Here is a 24415-nt window from a genome sequence, read left to right as displayed (position 1 = left end):
TTAACTGAATTCACTTTGAATTAAAAGAGATGAATGTTTTGACATGTAGCTTTCTTGGATGTCTTGGATGTCTTGGAGTTTTGTCTTGAAGGAAGTACTGTGCTCTTTCCTTTTCGTTCTGAAAGTTCAAAACAACTTTTCTTGCAACTGAGCACAGCTAATTACTAGTATGAAACAGTGGTGTTCTCTTCAGTCAGTCTGACAGCCACAAGTCTGCCTTCTATCTGGGGAGCAAACTGTGCTGGAGAGAAGGAGGGGGAAGCGAAGTCCATTCATGCCAGTGTTCTGTCCTCATCTCCCCAGACAGACCCATATTAGTATGCAGACAGATGAACACTGAGGATTAATCTGGAAACTTAGACCATGTCTGAACAACTTTACAAAGCCGTCTGCAAGACAGAAACTTTTAAAGCTCTTCTCTCCCTTTCATCCAGCCAGGGTCTGGCAGACAGCCTTACGATAATCTTCTTTAAAAGGTCTTCTTTTCAATGCCTCCGCTTCCTTGCTCCATCACACCTGTACACAGTGCAGATCCCCCCCACCAATGCATACACACCTACAATGTACCTAGACACACCTCAATATTTATACACCTATATACATACATATCTGACAAACAAACTCATAATAGAACTACACCACAGAATCATTTTTGGTAGGAACTGCAGTATAAGAACATCATCATAAGAATGTTTAGACTATATGAGGGTCTACACTAGAAGAGAACCTACATTAGAGTAGGAGCTATGGGAGGATATTTGCCATAGTAGCAACACCTCCGTCGCTGTATGCACGGAAGGAGTCATAAGATGTGGTGCTATGTAGGCTACTATCTGAGATCTTGTAGCTTAGGTGTTTGGTAAACAAGCTGGTGGTCACATAGTAACACCAATTTGGGTGCTGGAATAATTGGGATGGTTTGGGGTAGTTTGGGTGCTGGAGTGGTTTGGGTGCTGGGGTGGTTTGAGTGCTGGGATAGTTTGGGTGCTGGGGTGGTTTGAGTGCTGGGATAGTTTGGGTGCTGGGATAGTTTGAGTGCTGGGATAGTTTGGGTGCTGGGATAGTTTGAGTGCTGGGATAGTTTGAGTGCTGGGATACTTTGAGTGCTGGGATACTTTGGGTGCTGGGATAGTTTGGGTGCTGGGATAGTTTGGGTGCTGGGGTGGTTTGGGTGCTGGGGTGGTTGCAGCTTTGGGTAGTTTGGGTCTGGGCCATGCGTGAACCCTGGTCCACCACTCAGCATTTGACCACATAGCCTGCTGGCAGAGTGGAGGCTTTCGACTTGTCCCTGCCAAGTAATGTGTCCTCTACATACTGAGCCCCCACAGGCAGCACATAACACTCTCAGGAGAGATGCTGGAGTCAGCAGCATGCACAGGACTGCTCACTGGATTCTGTCCTGTAGATACAAAACAACTCTGATCTATGTTCTCAATGATGTACAGCTGTGAAACATGCCAGCCAACGTTCACTGAGCAGTCATACAGAAGTTTAGACCTGCCACCTATTATAGGTGATAATTCAACAAATAAAACATCTAGTGGCGTGACCTTCCCTCATGGCGTCAAGGTCAGGGAAGAGAGACAGAACAGGATCTGATGACATGGGAAAAGCTCCCAGTCCAGTCTGGCCACCTCAGCAGTTCCATAACGTAACATGGTTATGCCTGCTGTTTCTGTGTGTGTGTGTGTGTGTGTGTGTGTGTGTGTGTGTGTGTGTGTGTGTGTGTGTGTGTGTGTGTGTGTGTGTGTGTGTGTGTGTGAATGAAGGAGCGTGTGTGTGTGAATGAGGGAGTGTGTGTGTGGGTGTGAGTTTTCCACTACACACAGAACCGGTCACAGTGCTCCGATCTGATACGATGATATTTGATCATATGAGCATTCCCCCTCTTCTGGCCTCTCCTGTCTGCTCCTGAGATGTGGAGCAGGTGGATGATAGGCTACGCTAGTAGAACAACAGCACAGCTCCATCTATGATAGGCTGATAGAGCTGTGGGTATTACATCACTGGAGTTTCCGACTCAGGCTAAGAGACCTGCAGGACTGTCACATAATTGCAGTTGATGATTAGTGATTACACACAAGTGAGCGTTGTATGTGGGAAATACTTCCCCTAGTTACTTTACAAAACTATGATAATCTTCTAAACCTCTTAGAGACTCAGTAGGTGTAAAACAAGCTTCAAATGAGAATTGATCCAAGATGTCATGTGTACACATTGTACACGACACAGGAGGAAGGAAAAACCAAATGCATTTATTTTGTATTCTTGCACAGACATTTTAACTAGCATTTGCAACAGTCACTTTAAAAATACAAAACTCTATATTTATGACTACATCTCTATGTGCAAAATAATATATCTAGACATACCAAAGGGTTAGGTGTGGCACTTCTTTCCGTAGTAAATGTTTCATGCTGAAGTTATATGAACATCCTTGATTGAGACTAACCATATGTTTAACACTTGAGCTACAGAAGCATTAAGCGTTAGAGGGGCAGGGTGAAGAGGGGGGCTTAGCCCCCATCCAGTACATGGTGAAGATAGTCACCAAAAAAGGATAGTCCCCTTATGTTAGGTTTTGGGTCATGTGACCCACTCAGCTGAGGCTGTAATGTTTATACTTGTCTATACTCAAAAGAAAACAAGACGATCATTTCAATCAGTTGTGAGTTTGTAAACAAAACAAGTGCCTTAAATGTACACAAATGTACAATTAGAGAATGGGAGGGAGGGAGCATGGTTTCCACGGAGGGGGGTCATGCTGGCTGCTTCACATCAATATGAAAACAATCTATTATATTAGTGAGGGACAACAAGGTTTATCATTCCAACACACACCGTAAATGTATAAATAATATGACAACATCTATAAATACACAGTAAACACATTTCAAAGAATTATAAAGAAATATATATGAAGGCTGTCTTTTCCGGTTTCTTCTTTAGACAATAAATAGTTGTCCTAGAATTATGTACAGTAAATTCAGGATGGATGATTCAGGATGGTAGAAGAGTTTTTGCTGTCTGGGTTAAACTAAGGTTTTTTTTTTATACAGAATCCCAGAAGTCCTGGTCTCTTTTTCCTCTTTCTTCTCCTCTTCCTCCCATTTCCTCCTCCTCTTGCTCCTCCTATTCCTCCTGCTCCTTTGCTGTAGAAAGGAAAATCCTGGTAGCTGGAGTTCCACTCCATAGACCAGCAGCAGTAACAGTCTACATTCTCACAACAACGTTCCCTCTGCATTCACCCCTGGTCTCCTTCTACCCCTGGTCTCCTTCCACTCCTGCTCTCCTTCCACCCCGGTCCCCTTGAGCCCTGACGTATGAGGCAGTCTGGGGCTCCAGGACCCCGGCTGGGTGGTGGAGGGGCTGGGTGTGGTGAAGGTCCCAGGCAGTGGTGTTAGGGGCTGGGGGTGGTACTAGGGATTTGTGGGAAGAAGTCCTGGGCAGTGAGGGCTGGGGGGTGAAAGGGATGGGTGGTGGCCATGGAGGTCTTGGCAGCGGGGGCAGGATTGTGGAGGTCTACTGCAGGCCTGGAAACAGACAAGATTCATAAAAATATCTGTGTGGAGAGTGTGTGTGTGTATGTGTGTGTGTATGTGTGTGTGTGTGTGTTTGTGCGTGTTCGCTGCCCTACGTTTCACAGAGGACCACCCTGTTGTTGTGGTATTTTTCTGACAAAGATTTAACATAAACAAACATCTTTAAGAGGATAATCAAAGTAACCTAAGTTTCCTGTCTCCAGGACTCCCTCTCAAGCCAGAGGATCATCACAGCCACAGCACCGTTCATTCCAGCCAAGACACAACTGGCATTCAACACATGGCTCCTAGTCAATGCCCATGGGGCACAGAGAGTGAGACCATGGACAGGAACAGAGAGAGTAAAGCATTGGACAGAGGCGGGTGGATTAGAAAGAAAGGAGGAGAAAAGGAGGAGACAGACTCCAGCCAGTGAGAGGGAACCACACCCCATCTCATCTGGTGTGTCCTGCTCGATTTGTTCAACAGAAACACATCCTCCTTAAAGTAGCCCCTGGCACGATGAACCCTAACCTGGACCTGGTAGAACAGACCCCTAACCATGACCTGGCGTAAACTCCTCTTTCCCCTCTACTCACAATTGCAGGATCCCGAGTGTTTGACCTCCAGGCGGCGTCCCAGGGCGCAGGCAGCCTGCCTCATGGCACACTCGCTGGGGTAAGTGTTGTTGTCACTGGCACACACTGGCTCTCCAGGGCGCCCCTCTCCACAGCTCTCCTCACAGACGGAGCAGCGCCCACGCCCGCTCTCCTCGTCCCACAGACACTGCCTACCTCCCCGGCACACAATGTCTGCACACGACCTGGCATCTGGGGAAGTCAGATGGGGGTCAGATGGCACAGCGGTTAAGGAATTTGGCTATTAATCAAAAGGTTGCCAGTTCGATTCCCGGCCGTGCCTAATGACGTTGTGTCCTTGGGCGAGACACTTCACCCTACTTGCATCGGGGGGAATGTCCCTGTACTTACTGTAAGTCGCTCTGGATAAGCGCGTCTGCTAAATGACTAAATGTAAATCTGCACACAACCACGCACACACCATGACTCTCCACTGTCTTGCGTTTAACCAAACGGGTTCCACAGTCAGCACTGACAGGGCAGATCTCAGTCTCCAGTTCGAACTTTAACGGACACGTCAAATTCAGATGAATACTGACCAATGCATTTGCCCTCGTAGGCCACTCCGATGGACCTGCCCAGCAGGCAGGTGGCCTTGCGCAGGTGGCAGGGGCTGGGGTACACCACGCCGTCATTCCCACACAGGTGCATCTCTGTCGAGACGTCCGGACATATCTGGTTACAGGTCACACAGTAGGCATTGCTACTCTGGTCCACCACGCATGATGAGCTCCCATGGCAACGCACACCGCGACACGTCTCTAGAAAAGGGGGAAGCAGGTCTCATTGAGGAAGACGTTGGAGGGAATATGACATTATAAACGTGCATATGTATATTGGCGCATAAGATAAATCTGCTGATGCCTCCTCTGCAACAGAAGCCTCATTTGATCAGGCTGTACGTAACTGGACCTGGCTGGACTTAACTGGACCCAAGTCCAGCCAAGTCCAGTTAGGAACAGCCTGATCAAATGAGGGTTCTATTCTGGGTGTTCTATAGCTGCTCCTAGCTGAACCTAATTGAATCTAGCTGGACCTGGCATTTAGTTGGACCAGAATGGACCTGGCTGGAAATATTATAGTCAGTCCAGATAAACATCTGAAAGTCTTTTGGAGCCAAGTCTGTGAGCCCACTCACTGCGGCAGCGCCCCCGGTACTGGACTTCCAGGTCCGGACGGTTCCGGCAGCGTGCCCGGAGCAGGGAGCACTGGTCCCGGTACGACCTCCCATCAGAGCCACACACAGGTCCCTGAGAGGCCATGCCGGAGCAGTCCGGAGAACACACACACCGGGGCTTGTTTCTCTGGTTCATCTTGCAGCGCTTTCCTGGACCACAGTCCACACTGGCACAGCTCTCTGGGGGAGACAGACAGACAGACAGACAGACAGACAGACAGACAGACAGACAGACAGACAGACAGACAGACAGACAGACAGACAGACAGACAGAGGGAGAGACAGAGACCAAAACCTGATTTATTCACAGTTATGACATGTGCTATTATGTTGTATAGCCTATCAGTTATGTCGTTTTCACAAAGTATGTCCACTTTCTGTGAATTGTAGTTCATTCCTTTCCTATATTTGATTCTACTCTGTTCTTTGTATTCAGTTAATTCCCTCACCTTTACATGGAATGCAGTTCGGCGCACCTCCGTCGAAGATCATCCAGCGGAAGAGCGTACTGTTGGGGACGTCCTCTTCGGTCCAGGCGGAGCCCAAGCGACCGCTCCGACAACAGTCTTCGCGACTCATCCCGGACATGTACAGTACCTGGCACCGGCTGTTCTTCCCCTGCTGTACCCAACAATTACCGGCTGCATGGAAGATAACCAGTAAACGTTTCATGCTATTATCTACAAAGTTGTATTCCGTATGTTTGAGATTCCTAGATCATTAAACATTCTTTTACTTTTTGGTATTCCATTTTCTAAATAAATTAAGTATACTCGCTATTTTGGCTCTAAGATTCTGGAACTAGGCAGATTTGCGTTGCCAAAAATGTGATATGTATTAAAATCAAGTCTGCACGCAGTGGAATTTCACCAGAGAACTCGGTGGGGCGGCAGTCCCCGGAGGACTCACCAGCCCCGCGCCTGCGGACCGTGTCAGCCCGTAGCACATTGACCCACTTGGAGAGGAACAGAGCCAGGATTGAGAAATATTTTCTCCGTTGGGATACACAACTCATAAGCAACTGGAGTTCTACTATTGTTGTACTATTTCTCAATAGATTATTTCCATTGGCAAAATATCAAAATGTAGCCTATTGAATGGAAACCAGATCAGTCTGAACATCATCTTATTCCCAACACATCTCACTCTCATTCTCAGGCTTCTTTAATAACCAAAATGGATCCATGTAAACTTCATTCGTTTAATAAAAATGAGTAGAAAATGTAGCAAACAGAATGAAATACAGAAGACGAATATACACTAAAGTGTTTCTTTGCTGGATGCTCCACTGACCAATTTAAAATTTAAGTTGCAATAAGCACAAATTAAGATAACAATCCTCGAATCCAGCGGCACACTTATGGTTGGACAGTAAGGTCCAACCAAAACCCTAAGATCAGCTCACCTTGGACTTTGTGGTCCTCCATGATGTGTGTGAACCACATGAAGATCGCTAGCATGCCTTGGCAGAGATGCGGTGCCTGTAGCATCCTGAACAACCGACTGACAGCGCAAAGTAGCCTACTCAGACGCACGGTGGAGAAGTTCTATGCGCAGTTTGCTAATCCTCCGACGCTCTAACTGCTGGAAAAGGTCTCAGATTTTAAATCTTCTAAGACGGGTCTCTACTACAATATCTAAAGAGGGCGGTCTCCAAATTGGAAGGGGTGGGGAGATGGGCCCCCGCTCCTCCTCTGTGTCAGGTAACCTACACAACTTTCTCCAACTGAGCGCGCACTGAGGACATTCTGGTAGGCTACAGACGCGCCGAAGCTGAAACACAGACACTAATGTGAGAGCTTTAGGCTACTAAAATATGAACCTCCTGCAGTATAATTTTATGGACGTGGAGTGCCATTACTAACGTGCATTTCAGCAATAACCATATGAGCAAAAATGTCAGTTAGGCTATTTAAGTTAAATCAGATTAAAATATAGGCTTAACTTTAATAATAAGGCTCCGTTCCATGAAAAAAAAATGATAGTGAGAACCACGTGTAGTTTCCTATGTGCTAATGAACTCTATCAGAGATATCAATAAATGCTTCATCAAACGGGAAGCAGACAAATATTAGCCAAGTAGAACTCAAATACACCAGTCGAATGCATCAGTCAATAGTCAGTAGCCAATGCATCAAGTCTTACTACAGGCTAAGATGTGCCTGGGCCTCCTCACTGGCATTTTCTTACAGTGTTCCAATGCCCACAGGTTTCTCAGAAAGTCTGGAACAGAGATGCTTCCGTAATAGTGGACTGTGTATTCGTGCGCCCTCCAGCGGAAAACAAGAACAACAAGCCTGCAATAATTGTAATAATTGATGGTTGACTGACTTGTTCCAACTGTTTTCAATGATTGGCCTATTACAAATGATACAATGGCCTAGCCCTAGACAGTTTACGAGTACTGGTTTGACACACTCTACCCAGACGTAGACTTAGATTAAAAATTCCAGTTTCGCAGGACACAGACACGTTTCACGCTTTCATAAAATAATAACCCACATCTACCAAAAGAAAACGAGACATTTCAGATGGGTGATGTTGGTTACGGTAAGTAAAGGGACACATGGTGGCTTAATTTTGACAAAAAAAGCTACACATAAAGACCCTTGCGGCGCTGTCAGATCAGGTGACCAGAATGAAAGAGTCACGCCATTACATATAGCAGGCCTCTGTGTGATTCGCTCTGCAATTGAACGCCCTCCCTGTCAGCTGACTGCGAGGCGGAGGCGCCAGATAAGGAAGTAAATATGCTGAAGGTCTCGTTGAAAGTAGTTACGGGTAGCTTGTCATTACTAACTCGTTTGCATACATGACTACTAAGGTGAGTTGTCTAAGGACGGATACTTTATGGCCCATTTCTTTTGCAAGATGATAACTGCATGCTAAAATCTTCCCCCATAAAAATGAAATATTCAGCATGTGTACTTGTTGCCCCTCTCGTGTACTTATGATTTGGGATCTTGCAATTGCAGGTGTCCGTGCACGTGTTTTATTTCGCAAAAAGCGCAGATCTCACTGGACTAAAATCAGAAGTGATCCATGTCCAGCCGGAACTGACGACCCTCGCGCTGTGGCAGGAGCTTGTGAACAGACACTCCCGGTAAATGTGTGACTACATGTGAGACATTCTGATCAAACAGTTCATACTGTGTTCCTGATCTATTGAACATGTTTTGTCGTAACAGACTGTCTGCTGTGCGGGAGCAGATTGTACTGGCTGTGCGTCAGGAGTACGTGACTATTGGGTGCCAGCGCGTGAACCTGAAAAACGGAGACGAGGTTGCTGTCATTCCGCCGTTAAGCGGAGGATAAAGAATTAACCCCAGTAGGAAATCCAACGCGCATATAATAGTACTATTGAACAACTAGCATATCCACCAGGTGTGAAACATTAAGAAAATAAATGGCAGGTAAAACTAACCGCTAAAACAGTGACAAAGAAACTTGTCTGCAGGTATGTGTGAGAGAGGAGGGGAGGCCAGAGATGAGGTGCAGCTGACCCATCAGCAGCTGTGTCTGGACGAGGTGAGCCAGGCTGTGACCTGCCCCTCCTGTGGAGCCATATCCATTTTCATCGGTGGGTTGTTGTGTGGGCCACTCTGCTAACATGAAGGGTTTGGGGAGCCACTCTGCTATGACATGTAGGGTCACTCTGCCGTGTCTTCTTGTTTCAAGGGACAACCAGGGACAGTTTTGAGGGTAAGAAGGTGGTGCAGCTGGAGTATGAGGCGTACGCTCCCATGGCCCAATCAGAGATCCGGAAGATCTGCAAGGAAATACGTACAAGATGGCCAACGGTCCGACACATCTGTGTCTACCACAGACTGGGGTGAGCTAGAGAGGATGGTTCACAGTGGGGTGTTTGTTGCCCTGAGCATGGTGTCCAGGGTGGTGCTAGTTATGCTCAGTGTGGTGTCCAGGGTGGTGCTAGTTATGCTCAGTGTGGTGTCCAGGGTGGTGTTAGTTATGCTCAGTGTGGTGTCCAGGGTGGTGTTAGTTATGCTCAGTGTGGTGTCCAGGGTGGTGTTAGTTATGCTCAGTGTGGTGTCCAGGGTGGTGATAGTTAGGCTCAGTGTCGTGTGGTGTCCAGGGTGGTGCCAGTGACAGAGGCCAGCGTGATCATCGGCATCTCCTCCCCTCACCGCCGCGACTCTCTGGAGGCTGTGCAGTTCTGCATAGACACCCTGAAGGCAAGCGTTCCCATCTGGAAGAAGGTACACACACGACTCCAACCACACAGCCACGAGATGAGACTAAGCTTTATCTTGTGGAAAACTAGTTAACCTTCTTGTTGTGTATGCAAATTGGCTAAGTTAGTCATATTCTTTCAAAAAAGCCTTTTCCCCCTACTTAATACACAACTTTCCCCACTCCTACTGTTATTATTAGGGACAGGAGAAGGTCCTGACAACTTTTTAAATCTGTGTATTTACTGAGGATGAGATGACCCCATCACATGTAACATTACTGGAGAAGTGGCTGACTGGGAATGTGTGTGTGTGTTCCAGGAAGTGTATGAGGGAGATGAACCTTGCTGGAAGGAGAACCAGGAGTGTCCCTGGACAGGAAGCAGAGCAGCAAGCTGACCTCTGACCTCTGAGCCTGTGTCTCGTCCTGATTAATACTTTTTTGGACTTGTAACTGAGTAATGGATGGATCAATTGATCCAGTCAGTCAAGACACTTCAAGAACCCAACTAACAGCTACTTTTCACAAACAGACTTGAAAAGCATGTTTTTGTGTTATTTTGTAAAAGCTTTATTAGAATGACATTAAGCATCCTCACCATATCTATGAAGACGTCCATCAAAGTCTCAAAGAAACACCAAACCAGAGCTGTGGGTGAGCCATGGGTCAGAGTGATTTGATCCCATTAGAAACACCTCCCACTCAAATCATCCAGTGTCTGTGTATGGCCCCAGAAAGGTACCACCTGACTAAGGTTGTTGTGGACTAATTCATATATATTTACATTGTCCAACATCAGCCTTACTGACCACTGGATTGATACAGTTTATTTAATTTGCAAGTCAAATAAAAGACTCTTGCTAGATACATTCAGGAGTGTGTATTTTATTGTACAGCTGACCGACTAGATGAACTGCTACAGTAGATCATATCTGACAGAAACCTGCTTGAATGTTCATTATCATGTTGTCCCTTTCTAGTTTCAGTATCATCTGCATCAACAATATGTTAACCACAGTAGAACACGGTGCCGTATGCCCAGCATACTGCAGGCGTGCTGATGGGACAGAACTGTACCTTTTTGAGTCACCCCATTGGCGAATCCCCATAACACACAATATACAGCACATAAACGGTATAAAAACACTACAAAAGTTGAGTTTTGCAACATGGCCGCTATAGTAGTCGTTTGATTGGTGCTGATCATTTCTGGCCAACACACACAAACACAAATTCCCTGCATATCAACACCCATACATACATTCATGTACTCCCACGCAAACCCTGACCTCCTGCAGTAAATCCACACACGCACACACACGCACACCCCAGATCTCCTTCCTCCTCCACCTCCTCGTGTTTCTTCTTCCTCGTCTTTGAACTCCTTTTCATCCTCCTGCTTGTCTTCCTCCTGACTCAAGGTGCATCCTCCCCCTCCTGTAGACCCTGAGTTTCGGCTTCTTCTTCCGGACTCTTCTGCAACTGCTTGTACTTCCTCTTGAAGAAACCCACCTGTGGAAACACGTGCACCCCCCCCCCCCCCCCCGAGTGTTAGTGCAGGTCAACATCATATACCCCGTCATTCAAGCACATGTTCAAATGTGTTGCCAGGTGGCCTTCTAGTCGTGCGCGCTGATGCACAGTACTTTTACAGGTGCATGCATACATTCAGCTGCTTTAACCACTAAGCCTACCTTCCACAGCGTAGCAATGGCCGCAGCCAATAAGAGCAGGCCCCCGATGACACTGCCTACGATCACGCCCACAGGCACCTGCCCCTTCTCACCTGGCTTACTAAGAGTCACGCCCACCTGTGGACAGCACAGAAGGGTTAGACCTACGTGTGTGTGTGTGTGTGTGTTTGTGTGTACAGGCATGGGCATGAGTTTTGTGATAAAAGGCCTCAGTGGCCAAAATGTGAGTTCATTTCAAATGCATTTGGCCATGATTGTGTGTGTATGTGTGCATGTCAGAGACCTGGAGCTGTTTGTGAGCGATGACCAGTAGGTCAGGCTGGGATGTTTTTATCTCCGTGGTAACCATCAGCACGAGAGACTGGAAGGTTGCCTGCACAAACAACAATCCACTTTCAGCAAACACTATTGCTATGCTGCCACAGTAGGTGAAGGCATGTTGGCGTGTGTGTGTGTGTTCTTACCGCGGCAAACGTGCCGTTCCATATCCGCGAGGTCACGTTCACAAAGAAGTCCCTCTTGGCTCCCATGTCTTTCAGAACACACTTCACCGTCTGGCAGGTGGCACTCAAACAGTCCTGAGAACGCATGACAACATCTCAACCCTACAGTCATCTGCACGTGCTCTGGCCAGGAACTCCTCATGACCACGAGTATAACATGTAAGCCATCTCCTAACGAATCATCTCTTAGGTTCCTCATGTGCATACCAACTGTGGTGTGCGGAGGAGGTTTTCGGAGCTGAAGGAGGGGGTGAGGCCTCCCAGGCTACTGATCTTCAGCGGGTCCACCAAACCGGTGACATCACAGTTCACATCCCCACTCTGTGGGACACATCAGTGAGGTCAGCGGTTAGAGCAGGAGGGTCAGGGCTCAGTGGAAGGGGAGTCAGGACTCGGGGTTCAGCTCACCGGGGCAGTGTGGATGTCTGTCACATAGAGGAGGGGGTTTCCTGCTGCCGTCTTCAAGGGCATCGACACAGACAAGTAGGCCAGACTGATGGGCAGGTTGCCTGTGGACACCTGAGGACCGCACATACACACAGACACATGGTGAATTCCCACAAACTGTTGACTGAATTAAAGCCTTATCTGAATGTTTTACTCATTATCTCTATAATCCTCGTTGTGTAGGCTTTGCAACTCTGTAGACTCAACATCTCAGGAGATTCACCTCTAGACCACTAGGTGGCGATAGCAGAAAACACTGCTCTGGTTTTCTCTATGCATGTGTGTGTGTGCATGTGCTCATTCGTGCATTTACTCACTGACTCTTACCTTGAGGGAGAACTTGAACTCAGGACCAATGTCACTGAAGGATTTGACTGGGGTGATCACCTCCTGGTCTGAGTCTACCACATAGAAGTTTGGGGTGGCCTCTCTGTCAAGACAAATCACATACAGCCACTTAAGCTAGGTTGAGGGCTCGTCAGTGATGGCTGTCCTGGAGAGGACGAGGACTCGTGAGTAGCATGGGTGAGAGCTAGATAGAAGTGAGGGCATAGGTGAGGGCAAGTCAGCGTGCATGCTACCTGGAGAGGGCTATCTCCGAGTCATATCGGACAGGGATGGAGAGTGACACCTGGTTGTCTGAGGGCTTCACCTCTCTGCTGTCACTGAGGAGACAAGAACACAACAACAACAATAAAGTGTGAGACGCGTGTCATGTCTAATAAGAACGGGTCTGTCGAGTGTCTCCGGGTGTCTCTGCGTTATGCCGACGAGTGAAATCCAACCTGAAGGCCTCGAAATCCACCGTAGCTTTATTCTGCAGCTGAGCAAAGTTGAAGTCAAAGCTGATCTCGAACGAGACCTGCGAGGGAGACGAGCACGTTGGGTGAAAAACATGGAACGTCCGCTGCCAAGCAACACACGTGCCTTGACGCGCACATGTACACGCGCGGACGGCGGGGGAATCTCACCTCCTGGTCTACCGTGAGAGCTGGGTATCCAACCTGGCACACCAGGCTGGAGGAGTCCTTGACGGAGGAGCACTTCACCTCTGTTCCATCTCTCTGAAAACACACACACACGTTTAAAAGAGGGATCAAACCATGAAACAGACTTGTCTGAAAGGGTCCAACTGTTCTATATATGGAGGAAGATGAGGGAGGAGAGGAAGAGAGATGAGGGAGGACAGGAAGAGAGATGAGGGAGGAGAGGAAGAGAGATGAGGGAGGACAGGAAGAGAGATGAGGGAGGACAGGAAGAGAGATGAGGGAGGACAGGAAGAGAGATGAGGGAGGACAGGAAGAGAGATGAGGGAGGACAGGAAGAGAGATAAGGGAGGACAGGAAGAGAGATGAGGGAGGAGAGAGAGATGAAGTAGGAGGAGAGTGAGATGGAGTAGGAGGAGAGAGAGATGGAGTAGGAGGAGAGAGAGATGGAGTAGGAGGAGAGAGAGATGCATACAGGGGGAGTGACGGAGGAGTAGAACAGGTTCTTGGAGTAGGTGGTTGTCACTCTGGCATTGTAGGCGTTCTCCTTCCTGTTGCTAAGGGTTACATGGAAGAACAGCCTCTTGTTCTTGTAGCTCACCAACATCTCAGAGGAACTGCAGACACAACAAAAACATCTGTGTGACTAACTACAGTTCTGTCAGTCCAGTTACAGTAATCACATGTGTGTGTTCATGTGTCGATTGCCCTAAAACCATACAGAGATTCTACACACTAAACTCCAATGTACAACAGAACAGGGTGTTCCCTGAACCACTTCTGCAACCAACAACTAAAGAACTTAACTAACGTTAACGAGTGTGTGTGTGTAACGGTGTGTGTGTGTGTGTGTGTGTGTGTGCATAAGGATGAGCTCCTGACCTGGGCACCTGGTCCCCTCTGACCATTGCCAGGGTGAGGTCACTATTGCACACCTCATCAGACCCACAATCCTTGGAAAAGGGGATCTGGAACACAGAGAACAGCCTCTATAACTTCAGACCCACAACCCCCTAACAGAAGCTTGTCTATGGAGGAGCAGGCTTCATGTGTACTGCTGTGACTCACAGAGAACTCCCAGGCGCTGGTACTGAAGGGGTCCAGGACTGGGTTGGCATCTGTGTTCTGGAGCGCCACATCCACACGCAGACCCAGGGAGTTCACAAAGTCTGGAGCCTCCTGATGAAACCCACATACAACATCCAAGAATCCAAAAGTTATTTGTTACTATATATTGAAAACATGACTAAAATGCCAGGGAATATGAAAACTTTTCAAAGGACAAACCCCCCTGACCCTCAGTAAATGTGTTCTTGTCCTTCTAAGTAACTATATCTCAGCCTGAGATGACCATGAATGAGTACCTGTACGAAGACCTGGTGTGTCTCACAGTGCCCCCCAGTGTTCAGGCTGATATCCTGCTTCAGGTGCCTCTCAACGTTGCTGCTGAACAGGCCTCTGGAGGTCACTCTGGAGGACTGCAGGTCTGCGTCCAGGGTCAGGTTGCAGCTCAAGGCTGGAGGGATAGGGACAGACAGATCAGGGATGGAGGAGAGAGGGACAGACAGATCAGGGATGGAGGAGAGAGAGAGAGCGGGTCTTACCCAAGGGACCAACAGGTGGGGAGGGTTTGAATATCCCACTGAAGCATACTTTGGCATTAAAGCAGAACGCTATCCTGCCCGCCACACGACACGTCTTGCTGAGGATGCTGATCTTGTCTGGGTCAAAGGTCACACTGGCCGTTACCACGGAAACACCTCTGGACCTGGGGAAGGAAGAAGTTACCCCAAAAGTCATAAAACAGGGCACAAGGAAGTGACGCTGATCTAAAAGACACGAAAGCAGGAAGTCTCACCAGAGCTGCACCACCTTCCCATAAGCTCCCACGGTGACGTCGGGGATGGTGTCATCGTTCAGGTCTGTGCTGGCGCTCAGGGAGCGGCCAAAGTACCTCAGACCAGGGTCTAGCTTGGAGCCCAGGATCCTCTAGACACCAGGGAGACCATCAGGAAGGTTCTACCCAGCGACCACATCGTCCACACAGTTCTATCTCATTCTCTGTACTGCGTATGAAGCCCTCTAGGCGTTAACCCTTCGGGTCGAGATAACACAGCCTTTCAGAAGTATCTAACATTTACATTTATGCATTTAGCAGACGCTTTTATCCAAAGCGACTTCCAAGAGAGAGCTTTACAAAAGAGCATAGGTCACTGATCACAACAACGAGGTAGTCCCAAACATTGCTAACAACGGTATTGTGACGTAAGTCCGAGTGCAACAGGATAGATAGGTGGCACTTAATGTCGGGAAGAATTTGATTCGATAGTGGCAAACCGCCCGAAAACACACCAACGTATGACACTGTTGCTAAATATCACATGACAAACTAAATAACGACACGTTCATGTTTCATTTGAGCTCCACTTTCAGGTTCAGCGAGGCAGAACTCAGGCGAGGGTTAGCGCCGTACCTGTGAGTGCTGGGTCTTGAGTGTTCTGGAGTTGTCCCCGTTGAACACGTACAGAACTCCTGTGTTGCTGTCCTCCAGAGGAGCTCCCACCACCACATCACTGTAGCCGTCCAGGTTGAGGTCGGACACGGCAGCGATCGCCATCCCAAAACGAGCATTCTCCAGCGGAGACGGACCCTTCAGAACCCCCTGGTCACTCAGAACACCCTGGAGGAACAGGGGGGTTGACGTGTGCATATAGAACATGGTTGCGTTCAGGAATTTCAGGAAGGTCGGAGGGTGAGATCAGCCAGTAGAAGTCTGACCTTGGTGAAGGACAGCAGGTAGACCTTCCCCATCTCCTTTTTCTGCTGGTTCATGAACATGGGAGCTCCGACCAGCAGCAGGTCCGACACCCCATCCCGGTCCACATCCAGAGGACACAAGACGCTGCCGTAGTAGGAGCCGATCTAAGAACACGGAACCGTTGTGCTCAGTGACCCATGAATGACTAGACCCAGACCTCAGGACTGGAGCTAGACCTGATGGGAAAAAAGGGGACCCGTCTCTCACCTGCTCCCCCCTCTGGGAGTCCACCACGGTGGGCTGCCCCCCGCTGGTGAGAGTGTACACCACCACCTGGCCTGTGTGGTTGGAGCGAGGCGCTCCTGCTACGTAGTACTCCATCCTGCCGTCACTCAGGGTCGTCACCGCGTAGCCTGGGCTCACACATAAGACACACACACACGTATGACACACACACACACACCAACCAGCCATTTGCTGTGGCTCCTACAGGAAGAACCTACCCAGTAGAGAGCTGTGGTTCTTGTCCTGCAGGATGTTCTCAAATGCTGTCTTGGGAAAGATGTTGGACTTTTGTGGCGTGTGATGCACCACGGTGCCACTCCAGCCGTAAGCTCCCACTGCCCCCAGCATCAACGTGTCCTGGAGGGACAAGCTGCTCTTAACATTGCTCCAGAAAGACCAGTTACCATGTACTGGTAGAGCATGCTTGCATGTCATTCAGGAAGCTAATATTCTGATTGCTCTGATATTGTTCCCAATTTCTGTGATAGTACCAAGTCAATAAAGTGAACCGCCAAGTTCAAGATCAAGACAAAATCACTGTATTTCTTATAGATACATAAAGGTGCAGTTGTCTGATCCACTCAAGTTGAGCATCTCAGAGGGTTGGACAATGAACACAGGAATGAAGGGCAGCTAAATAGTATCACAATATGGGAGGTTTTACTCTCATGGGAAATGTGACATCAACATAGCCTTCGCAAGCACAGACAGAAGATGTTGGATGCTAGATAGAGTTTGTTTAGGCTTTAGATAGGGCTCCTAGAAAATGACCCTTTCGTGCCAGGTTGTCATGAGTTATTATAGCAGGGTATAGTTCAAACTTTGTTTATTATATTCAGAGCATTCCAAACAGTATATAAGTAATAAAGTAATCATTGGTTGCAATCTTTAATTATTGTCAACTGATCATCAGTGGTTAAGGACAGACCTCTTCACATGCTAGCATGTCATTCAGCAAGTTACATTTACACTTAGTCATTTAGCAGACACTCTTATCCAGAGTGACTTACAGTAAGTACAGGGACATTCCCCTCGAGGCAAGTAGGGTGAAGTGCCTTGCCCAACGACACGTCATTTGACACAGTCGGGAATCGAACCAGCAACGTTCTGATTACTATCCCGATTCCCCTCTAAGCTTATGTTCTAGCATGATCAGAAGACACCAACAGTACTGAAGCATTGTTACATACCTTCTGCTTGGTGTAGTGAGCACTGAAGCCCACCTGAGACAACTCCATCTGGAAGTCTAATCCTTTGCCTGTACCTGGATACCGGGAACACACACCACGGAGGACAGGTTAAAACAAGCGATCAATGCTCTCCCTACACCATACCACTTTCGTTAGTGCATGTTTGCTCTCTAAAAATACACAAACATATTCTATGTTGCAGTCAATCTTCACCAAGAATTTGTTTTAACTACACTGTTGCACTGAGCCAACATATAGGGTTTGGGTTCACATGAGCTCACCCTCGATGTTGAAGATGCGGTCTCCCAGGGTGCCAGAAATCTCCTGCAGAGCTTCCTCTGAAGACACATTGAAGAAGTAGCGCTCTGTCGGAATGCTCGCTATGGACTTGATCTCGGCGATCAGTTCCTTGGTGTCGATGCCGTTCCTTATGTAGTAACCCAGCACCTGGGAGGGTGGAGACAAACACAGTGGATAATGGCATAAGAAGGGTTGGAGTCGAGGCAAGGCTAAGTGGAGACAGATGAGGACAGATGTAAATAGCATTAGTAGTGGTGGATGTTTGCTTTGGACCAATGACCTACAGCGATGCCAAAGCGAGTGATTTTGTCGGCCTCACACCTGCCGATGACCCCATCTCTCAGACTCTCATCGTGAGACTCTCCATCAGTCACCACCACCATCACCTTGCTGGCTCCAGGACGACCACCATGCTGAGGAAGAAAAGCCTGGTCTCTGACACACACACACACACACACCAAGATTTTAATCATTTTTACAGTCAACCTTTCTTACGAACAGTATGTTATTCATTCCACTATAGCTTTCCGTCAGTCCGTCTATGACATAGTGCCATCCTGTAATGTGAGAGCTGAAGACTGACCTGGCAAAATCTATGGCCCGGAAGGTATTGGTCGACAACCCACTTTTCTGCGTGATTCTGGAAGAAGCCGTCACAATGGAGGCCTTTGTCTTATAGGAGTTCAGGTAGAACTCGAATGATGCATCAACTGCATACTGAATGACAGCCACCTGAAACAACATGCATTATCAAGACATCTGACTTCCACATACAACTTTGAATCATGTCTTTGAAGGCTATTGATTGGCAGGCTCACCTGGGTATTTTCAGGTCCAATATCTAGATTTTCCAGCAGCTTCTTGAGGAATGCTACCACGGGCGGCCAAGGGTAGATACTGTTGGACCCGTCCAGAATAATGGCAATGTCCATCGGACCACCACAGGCTGGAGGGGAGTACCCAGTTTAGGTTACCACAGAACGTTTATGGGGCGCTCTTACTCTGAAGGGCTGGTGAGAACAATTATGGGACACTCTTACTCTGAAGGGCAGGTGAAAATGCTGGCAGAGCCTGGAACAGTTGGTTGACCTCAGCACAGACTCCGGGATAATAATTCTGGCTGCCACACTGCTGAGCCCAGAGAGGACCACATGTCTGACAAGCAGAAAACAGACAGACATGATGAGTGTGATGCAGTAGGGGGCCGTAAAATGTTCAGACTGTAACAAGGTAGCTCTGCCTAAAAGCAACCACTTGACTGAAGAAGTTGATTACCAAGAGCTTGTCTGCTGTGGGAGATCCTGTGAGCGTGAGACCCACACTCATATTAACTTTGATGTTTTTCACCGTTGGTATGCTGATTGAATCTATGAGAGAGAGAGAGAGAGAGAGAGAGAGAGAGAGAGAGAGAGAGAGAGAGAGAGAGAGAAGAATGAGATAGAGAGAGAGAGAATAGAAGGAAAGAGGAGAAAGTTGCTGTTTAATAACCTGGGTTGAATTTACTGCAGCATTTCTGGTAGTCTGGGATTAGTAGTCTGGATTAGGTTTAGCAGCAGAGTAACTCTGTAGTTACCATGGCACTAGAAGTTCCACTAGGACAAAACACACATACACGCACACACACTGTCTTACTCTGCAGGCCCAGTCTCTGGCAACCTGAACTGGCTCCTCTGATCTCGCACTTGTACACATCTCCCATCCTGTTTGGTGTGTAGCCACTCCAGGGAGCACCCACCAGCAACCTGGGGAGAAGACACACGCACACAAACACACCCAGACAAACACAGGCAAGCATGCACACGTCACACCAGCACTCAGTAACACCATAACAACACTGTGCGTTGCGCTCCTCCTCTTCAGATCTCTATAATCCAGCACCTTAATATGCACCTTTTAGTTGAGCACCAGAAACATGTCCAAAGACGTCTTCCGTGTCTGATAAGAACAGAGATGTAATGACCACTTCCATGGCGATCACAGCCTTTCCGCCATGTGACTCAATATGGTCATGCCCACTAGATTACACCATGGCTACCTCCTGTTAAAGTCACCACCAATTATCTTCCTCGCCTGCCAGAGAGGCATGACACACACCCCACCAACACATCCACATTCACATTATCTCTCACAGTACCTCTCCTCACACTAAACCTCCCACACACACACGCAGATATGTCAGTGTTGACACAGTGTTGGTAAACATCCTGTCAAGACACACATAGGACCATATATGGTTATATTACATTGTCTATATATGGTCATATATTTCATCCAGGTACACAAAGGTATGGCCAACAGCGTGTCTACACATCGGAATGCTTCTGGGTGAATGTGGGAGTGTTATAGAGGAGGAAGACGGCAGATGGTTGAAAGGCCTCTAAGCCACAGAGAATACAAGATGTTGTTAGAGGAGTAGATGATAGAGCTGCTGTCTGGGATGGGGGATAGCTGCTGTTTCTAGTGACAGTCTGGTCAGCACACAGGAAGTGGTAATGACCTTTGTGTTACAGCAGAAACGGACATGTACACACTTTATCAACCTGTAGGTAGTGCTTGTTAGTTTGGGGATTTTTTTGTGTATTGGTTCTGATGTCAGCCCCCATTGACTGGTGATGAGGCCAACAACCTTAGTAAACTGTAGAATGTTTAAGTCAGGTTTGAGCTCACTTCCTGTACACTGCAATTGTTTCTTTGGGGAGTTTTCCAAGCCTGATGACTCAACACCATAGAACCCTTTAAGACTGGGCTGTTGACTCACCCATTGCTCTGCTGTAGACCCCTCAAACACTTGGACAGGAAACAGTGAATTGCAGCAAGGGAATGAACTTTGACTGATGATGTCACAAGCTTTCATGTCTTAAACAAAAGACAGCCCATCTCGTCTTCACAGAATGGTTCCATTCACAAGGAGGCCTCCTGTATTTCTCTTTCTCTTTTATTCCCCCCCCCCCCCATCCCTACAGCTTTCTCTGTTTATTGCTATTAGGTTATAGATATACAGTTGTGTTTGTTATTAGTGGACATATAGAGGAGGGCTGGACCTTCCCAGAAAAGAACATTGTTATATCTTGAGGATGCACATCACACCCTGGAGCTCACAGGAAGTGTATATGCAAGTCTTCCTAGTCCTCTAAGTGATGTTAGCAGAGGGAAGCAGTATGCATGTCTGTGTGCGTGTGCATGTCTGTGTGCCTGTGCATGCATGTGTGTTGTGTCTGTGGTGTGTGAGTGCGTCTCACCATTTCCCCTGGTGGTTGCTGAACTGCTGGACGCTGTATCCAAACTCCTCCTCCTTGGGTTCAGAGAACACCTTGGCCCCGGCACTGCCCACGTTAAAGCCCTGGGACACAGCCGCAATACAGCCTGCAACACACACACGACATTACTGTACACACATGCACACAGACACACGCATGCACACAAACAGTCACACAATCATACACATACTCATATGCAGGAGGAAACATCAGTGCCAGTGTTTTAACTGCCTTTTATGGTAGCGTAACATAAATCATTGGCACTGACTGGGAGGATGTGTATTACTGATACAGAGACCTGCTGTGTGTGTGTTTGTGTGTGCATGTGTGTGTGTGTGTCATGCTAGCCAGGAAGGACAAGTCCCAGCTTGGTGTGTGTGTAGATTATACCATACCAGGATCAAACTTGAGGCAGCTAAACTACAAACAACACTTAAACAGGAAAGAGAGAGAGAGAAGAGGGATGGAGAAGAGAGACAGGAGGGATTTATAAGAGAGATAGAAATGAGGAAGATATGAAAAGATATCGAGAGGGATAGAAAGGAGGGAGAGAGAGGAGGGATAGAGAGAAGAATGAAATGATATGGTAGGAGAGTAGTAGTGCTGGGAGAACTCAGTCTGCCACTCTGTGTCTTCCTCAATGAAACACTATGTGCCATTAACGCCAGTAACCAGTGTTAACACACATCGTTACCTACTGTCGCAGAACAAAACGACACCAAGAGTTGGGTCACAGAGCCTCGGATACAACCACAGATCAGCTACGAGTGTTTGTTCACAGGGCTGTGCTCCCTGCTCTCAGATAAGCACAGTCGTGTCAAGCTCAGCCCAACTTGAACTTCAAACCTCCCGACAGACAAAGATAGGCAAGTTCCAACATCTCATTCATTTCCTTTTGGGAAACATCAGTTATCATGGAGGGTCAGAAGCTGATGGTGTAATAATTCAGGAACATCTTGTGTTTGGGTGGAGTATGAACTTTCCAGATTTCAAAAACAATATTTTGTGTATTTTATGCAGCAAAATATACAGTATCTGAAATTAATAGAGCAATTATAAATTAGAGATAGTAGTAGACGTGCGAATGACTTTATAGGAACAAAACAGTTGGCTGATCAGTAGAACAACCAGAAGGAACTAAGTTTAGAGGCTTGTGTTTTTCATTGTGAGTCTTACACTATTGTGTGTATGACATGTGGGCATATAGATGCAATGAAATGGTTTCCTGTCCATTCTTCTCAGGCATGTCCCCTTTAACAATGTGTATGTGCAAGGCGAGGGGAGTAGAAAACAGAGGAGAGAGGAGAGAAGGACAGAGAGACTGGAGTAATGATTACAATTTGAGTGACAGTGAGCCGGACAGATGAGAGAATGACAGACAGAGAGACAGATATAGGGCTCTCTCTAGCTAGCTATGAGTCTGCTGATTCTGTAGCAATGTGGTTCCAGCTGGCTGGCTGCTTTGTGCTCCAGGATCACCCAATCATACCCCTGATCTACGGAAGCCTGAGTGGACATACGGCACAGACTCACATGGAGCCTCTCATCACCCAATTTCTCTCCAGGCCCATCCTCTCTGTGCCTTGACCATGACCCCTAGCCCCTATCCTGCAGCCCTACACCCTAATTCAGACCCTAGCCCCTATCCTTTAGCCCTACACCCTAATCCAGCCCCTATCCTGTAGCCCTACACCCTAATCCAGCCCCTTGCCCCTATCCTGTGGCCCTATAGTTCCTAATCCATCCCCCTAGCCCCATTTATATAGAGTAGGTTATGTATGCTTATGTATGTTATGTATGTGAATGCATTTGCAACCCTATGAATGTTTCTTCTCCTACACATTGTTCCATACAGATATGGCAGTAGGCTCTCAGTATGCGTCTCTGTTTATCTGAGGCCGCCCAGCCCTAGTGCCTGCCTCCACCTCCACCTCCAGCCCAGCCCATCTCCAGGTCAGCCCAATTACAGCCCCAATGTCAGCGTGAACCTATCTCCTCCAGCCCATCATCAGCCTCAAGAGCATTGCCTCAGGCCATAGAAAAGTTTGGAATAAAAAATGAAAATTATAAAAAGCAACTCTTACAGGTACACATACTAGCTAAATAGATAAAGTATTTATTCTGACTACGCGTTTTATTATATATGCATTCCGACATTGCTTTAATTTACTCTTATTCGTCTTAATCCTTCTCTTCACTGACACCTTCCCATAACACACTGCTCTACGAATGTAAACAACGGTAAACAGGTTAAGACACTAATAGGTATTAAACAGAAGGCTGCAGGTGCACAGAGCGGTCCACAAGGACCTTGTCTCCACCGGACAAATACTTGTCTACCATAACTGTAGGTGTGTTCAATAGAATAATGTAAAATGACTTACTATATACAAATATCACCAGAAAAACAATCCTATTTGAAAGTATATCCATCCTTGACACAAAATAGGGTAAATAAACGTGGTAAAAAGAGTTGTCTCTTCTCGGTTTAGTCCATGCGATTTGTGAGGTAAACTTCTCTCGGGCAGTGAGGTTACGTTCCGGACATTGATGTGGGCGGTACAACATCGGACAAAGTTAAACCTTCAGTTTCTCAGCATTGAGGACGAGGCTAGAAGCACACCTGATTGGACTATGAAAGATGATCAGAGTAAAACTTAGTCTGCAAAGTTTGCGGTAATACGCGACGTATTTCGTCAAGCCGAGGGTAATTCGAAAATGAGGAAATCGGTGACCGTGTGAAAAAGTTAAGTGTGAGATTGTGAAGCGTTTAGCGCTGTGCTAAACACCAGTCCTAAAAAAAATACGACAAGGGCAACAAAACATTGGACCCCTTGATACCTGTGTAGGCAGATACCTGTTGCAGCTCAAAATACCAGAACTCATACCTATGGTCAAACCCGTAGTAGGGTTTTAGGGTGTGTGTGTGTGTGTGTGTGTGTGTGTTGGTGAGGAGGGGGTAGAACATTCCTGTTCTACTAATATGCTACTCAGCAGATTATTTCCCCATGGCCAGCCTGGTGTCTCGTCTGTGGGGCAGGACGGCTCTGACACCAGTGTGTGAGGTGACCACTGCCCAGAACTCCCACATCCCCCCACCCACTGGTCAGGGTGACCTCATCCCCAGAACCGCTCTTACAGACACAGACCAGACGTGCTTAATCATGCTTATCATGACAATCAGTCATACCGGATGCAGAACAAGGTGAGGCTTCTTTGAGACGTAGCCTCTCTGCTGGGATGAAAGACTCGTGTGGAATTCCCAGCTACAGACAGAGTCACTATGTGTCACCACCGTGCCGTGTTGACAATGTGAGTGTACGTCTCTGTAAGCAATCCATAACAGCTGAGCAGGGGACTTCCTCATCCCACCTTTTCTGCTTACTTCATCCCACTTTGCCTCATCCTAGAGAAACAGTACAATACAGGTTACTCCTTCACCCACAGTACTGTTTACTGCATAACCCT

At 47.4% G+C, this 24415-nt stretch overlaps 4 protein-coding genes and 1 long non-coding RNA gene across 6 annotated transcripts; 3 read left to right on the top strand and 2 right to left on the bottom strand.

The window, feature by feature from the left end:
- Window positions 1-2235: 2235 nt before the first annotated feature.
- fstb (follistatin b) lies at window positions 2236-6925 on the bottom strand. Of its 2 annotated transcripts, XM_084687321.1 has the most exons (6): window positions 6742-6925; window positions 5786-5977; window positions 5298-5516; window positions 4699-4920; window positions 4121-4351; window positions 2236-3533 (listed from the first exon to the last, which is right to left on the bottom strand). In XM_084687321.1, the coding sequence occupies exons 1-6, from the start codon at window positions 6824-6826 to the stop codon at window positions 3523-3525; spliced, it is 960 nt and encodes a 319-aa protein (XP_084543447.1). In that variant the 5' UTR covers window positions 6827-6925; the 3' UTR covers window positions 2236-3522. The 2 variants fall into 2 exon arrangements, with proteins under 2 accessions (XP_084543447.1, XP_084543448.1); XM_084687322.1 differs by lacking the exon at window positions 2236-3533 and having other exon boundaries at window positions 4113-4351.
- On the top strand, window positions 3997-6074 carry LOC146236291 (uncharacterized). The gene is made up of 2 exons (XR_014740964.1): window positions 3997-4199; window positions 5773-6074. It is a non-coding gene; the product is annotated as an uncharacterized LOC146236291 (long non-coding RNA).
- Window positions 6926-8042: 1117 nt separating the features above from the next.
- On the top strand, window positions 8043-8663 carry mocs2 (molybdenum cofactor synthesis 2). The gene is made up of 3 exons (XM_084687384.1): window positions 8043-8160; window positions 8312-8439; window positions 8525-8663. Exons 1-3 carry the CDS (start codon window positions 8149-8151, stop codon window positions 8649-8651), a joined length of 267 nt encoding a protein of 88 aa, XP_084543510.1. The 5' UTR covers window positions 8043-8148; the 3' UTR covers window positions 8652-8663.
- Window positions 8664-8795: 132 nt separating this feature from the next.
- On the top strand, window positions 8796-10394 carry LOC146236288 (molybdopterin synthase catalytic subunit). Its single transcript, XM_084687383.1, has 4 exons — window positions 8796-8916; window positions 9015-9168; window positions 9430-9553; window positions 9848-10394. Exons 1-4 carry the CDS (start codon window positions 8796-8798, stop codon window positions 9923-9925), a joined length of 477 nt encoding a protein of 158 aa, XP_084543509.1. The 3' UTR covers window positions 9926-10394.
- On the bottom strand, window positions 10074-23479 carry itga2.2 (integrin, alpha 2 (CD49B, alpha 2 subunit of VLA-2 receptor), tandem duplicate 2). The gene is made up of 30 exons (XM_084687382.1): window positions 23332-23479; window positions 20930-21053; window positions 19323-19432; window positions 18966-19057; window positions 18731-18845; window positions 18509-18636; window positions 18274-18422; window positions 17975-18125; window positions 17672-17837; window positions 17391-17464; window positions 16419-16557; window positions 16183-16328; window positions 15936-16079; window positions 15631-15837; window positions 15016-15146; window positions 14762-14925; window positions 14522-14673; window positions 14226-14336; window positions 14040-14125; window positions 13633-13774; window positions 13143-13235; window positions 12957-13033; window positions 12753-12836; window positions 12499-12601; window positions 12133-12243; window positions 11932-12045; window positions 11686-11799; window positions 11505-11594; window positions 11222-11338; window positions 10074-11039 (listed from the first exon to the last, which is right to left on the bottom strand). The coding sequence occupies exons 1-30, from the start codon at window positions 23378-23380 to the stop codon at window positions 10944-10946; spliced, it is 3579 nt and encodes a 1192-aa protein (XP_084543508.1). The 5' UTR covers window positions 23381-23479; the 3' UTR covers window positions 10074-10943.
- Between the last annotated feature and the right edge of the window lie 936 nt (window positions 23480-24415).

Source organism: Hypomesus nipponensis, chromosome 22 (assembly GCF_054491055.1).
Source record: "Hypomesus nipponensis isolate SF chromosome 22, ASM5449105v1, whole genome shotgun sequence".
Lineage (NCBI taxonomy): Eukaryota > Metazoa > Chordata > Actinopteri > Osmeriformes > Osmeridae > Hypomesus > Hypomesus nipponensis.
Note: the sequence above shows the minus strand (reverse complement) of the source record. Positions and strands in the feature narration are given on the sequence as shown.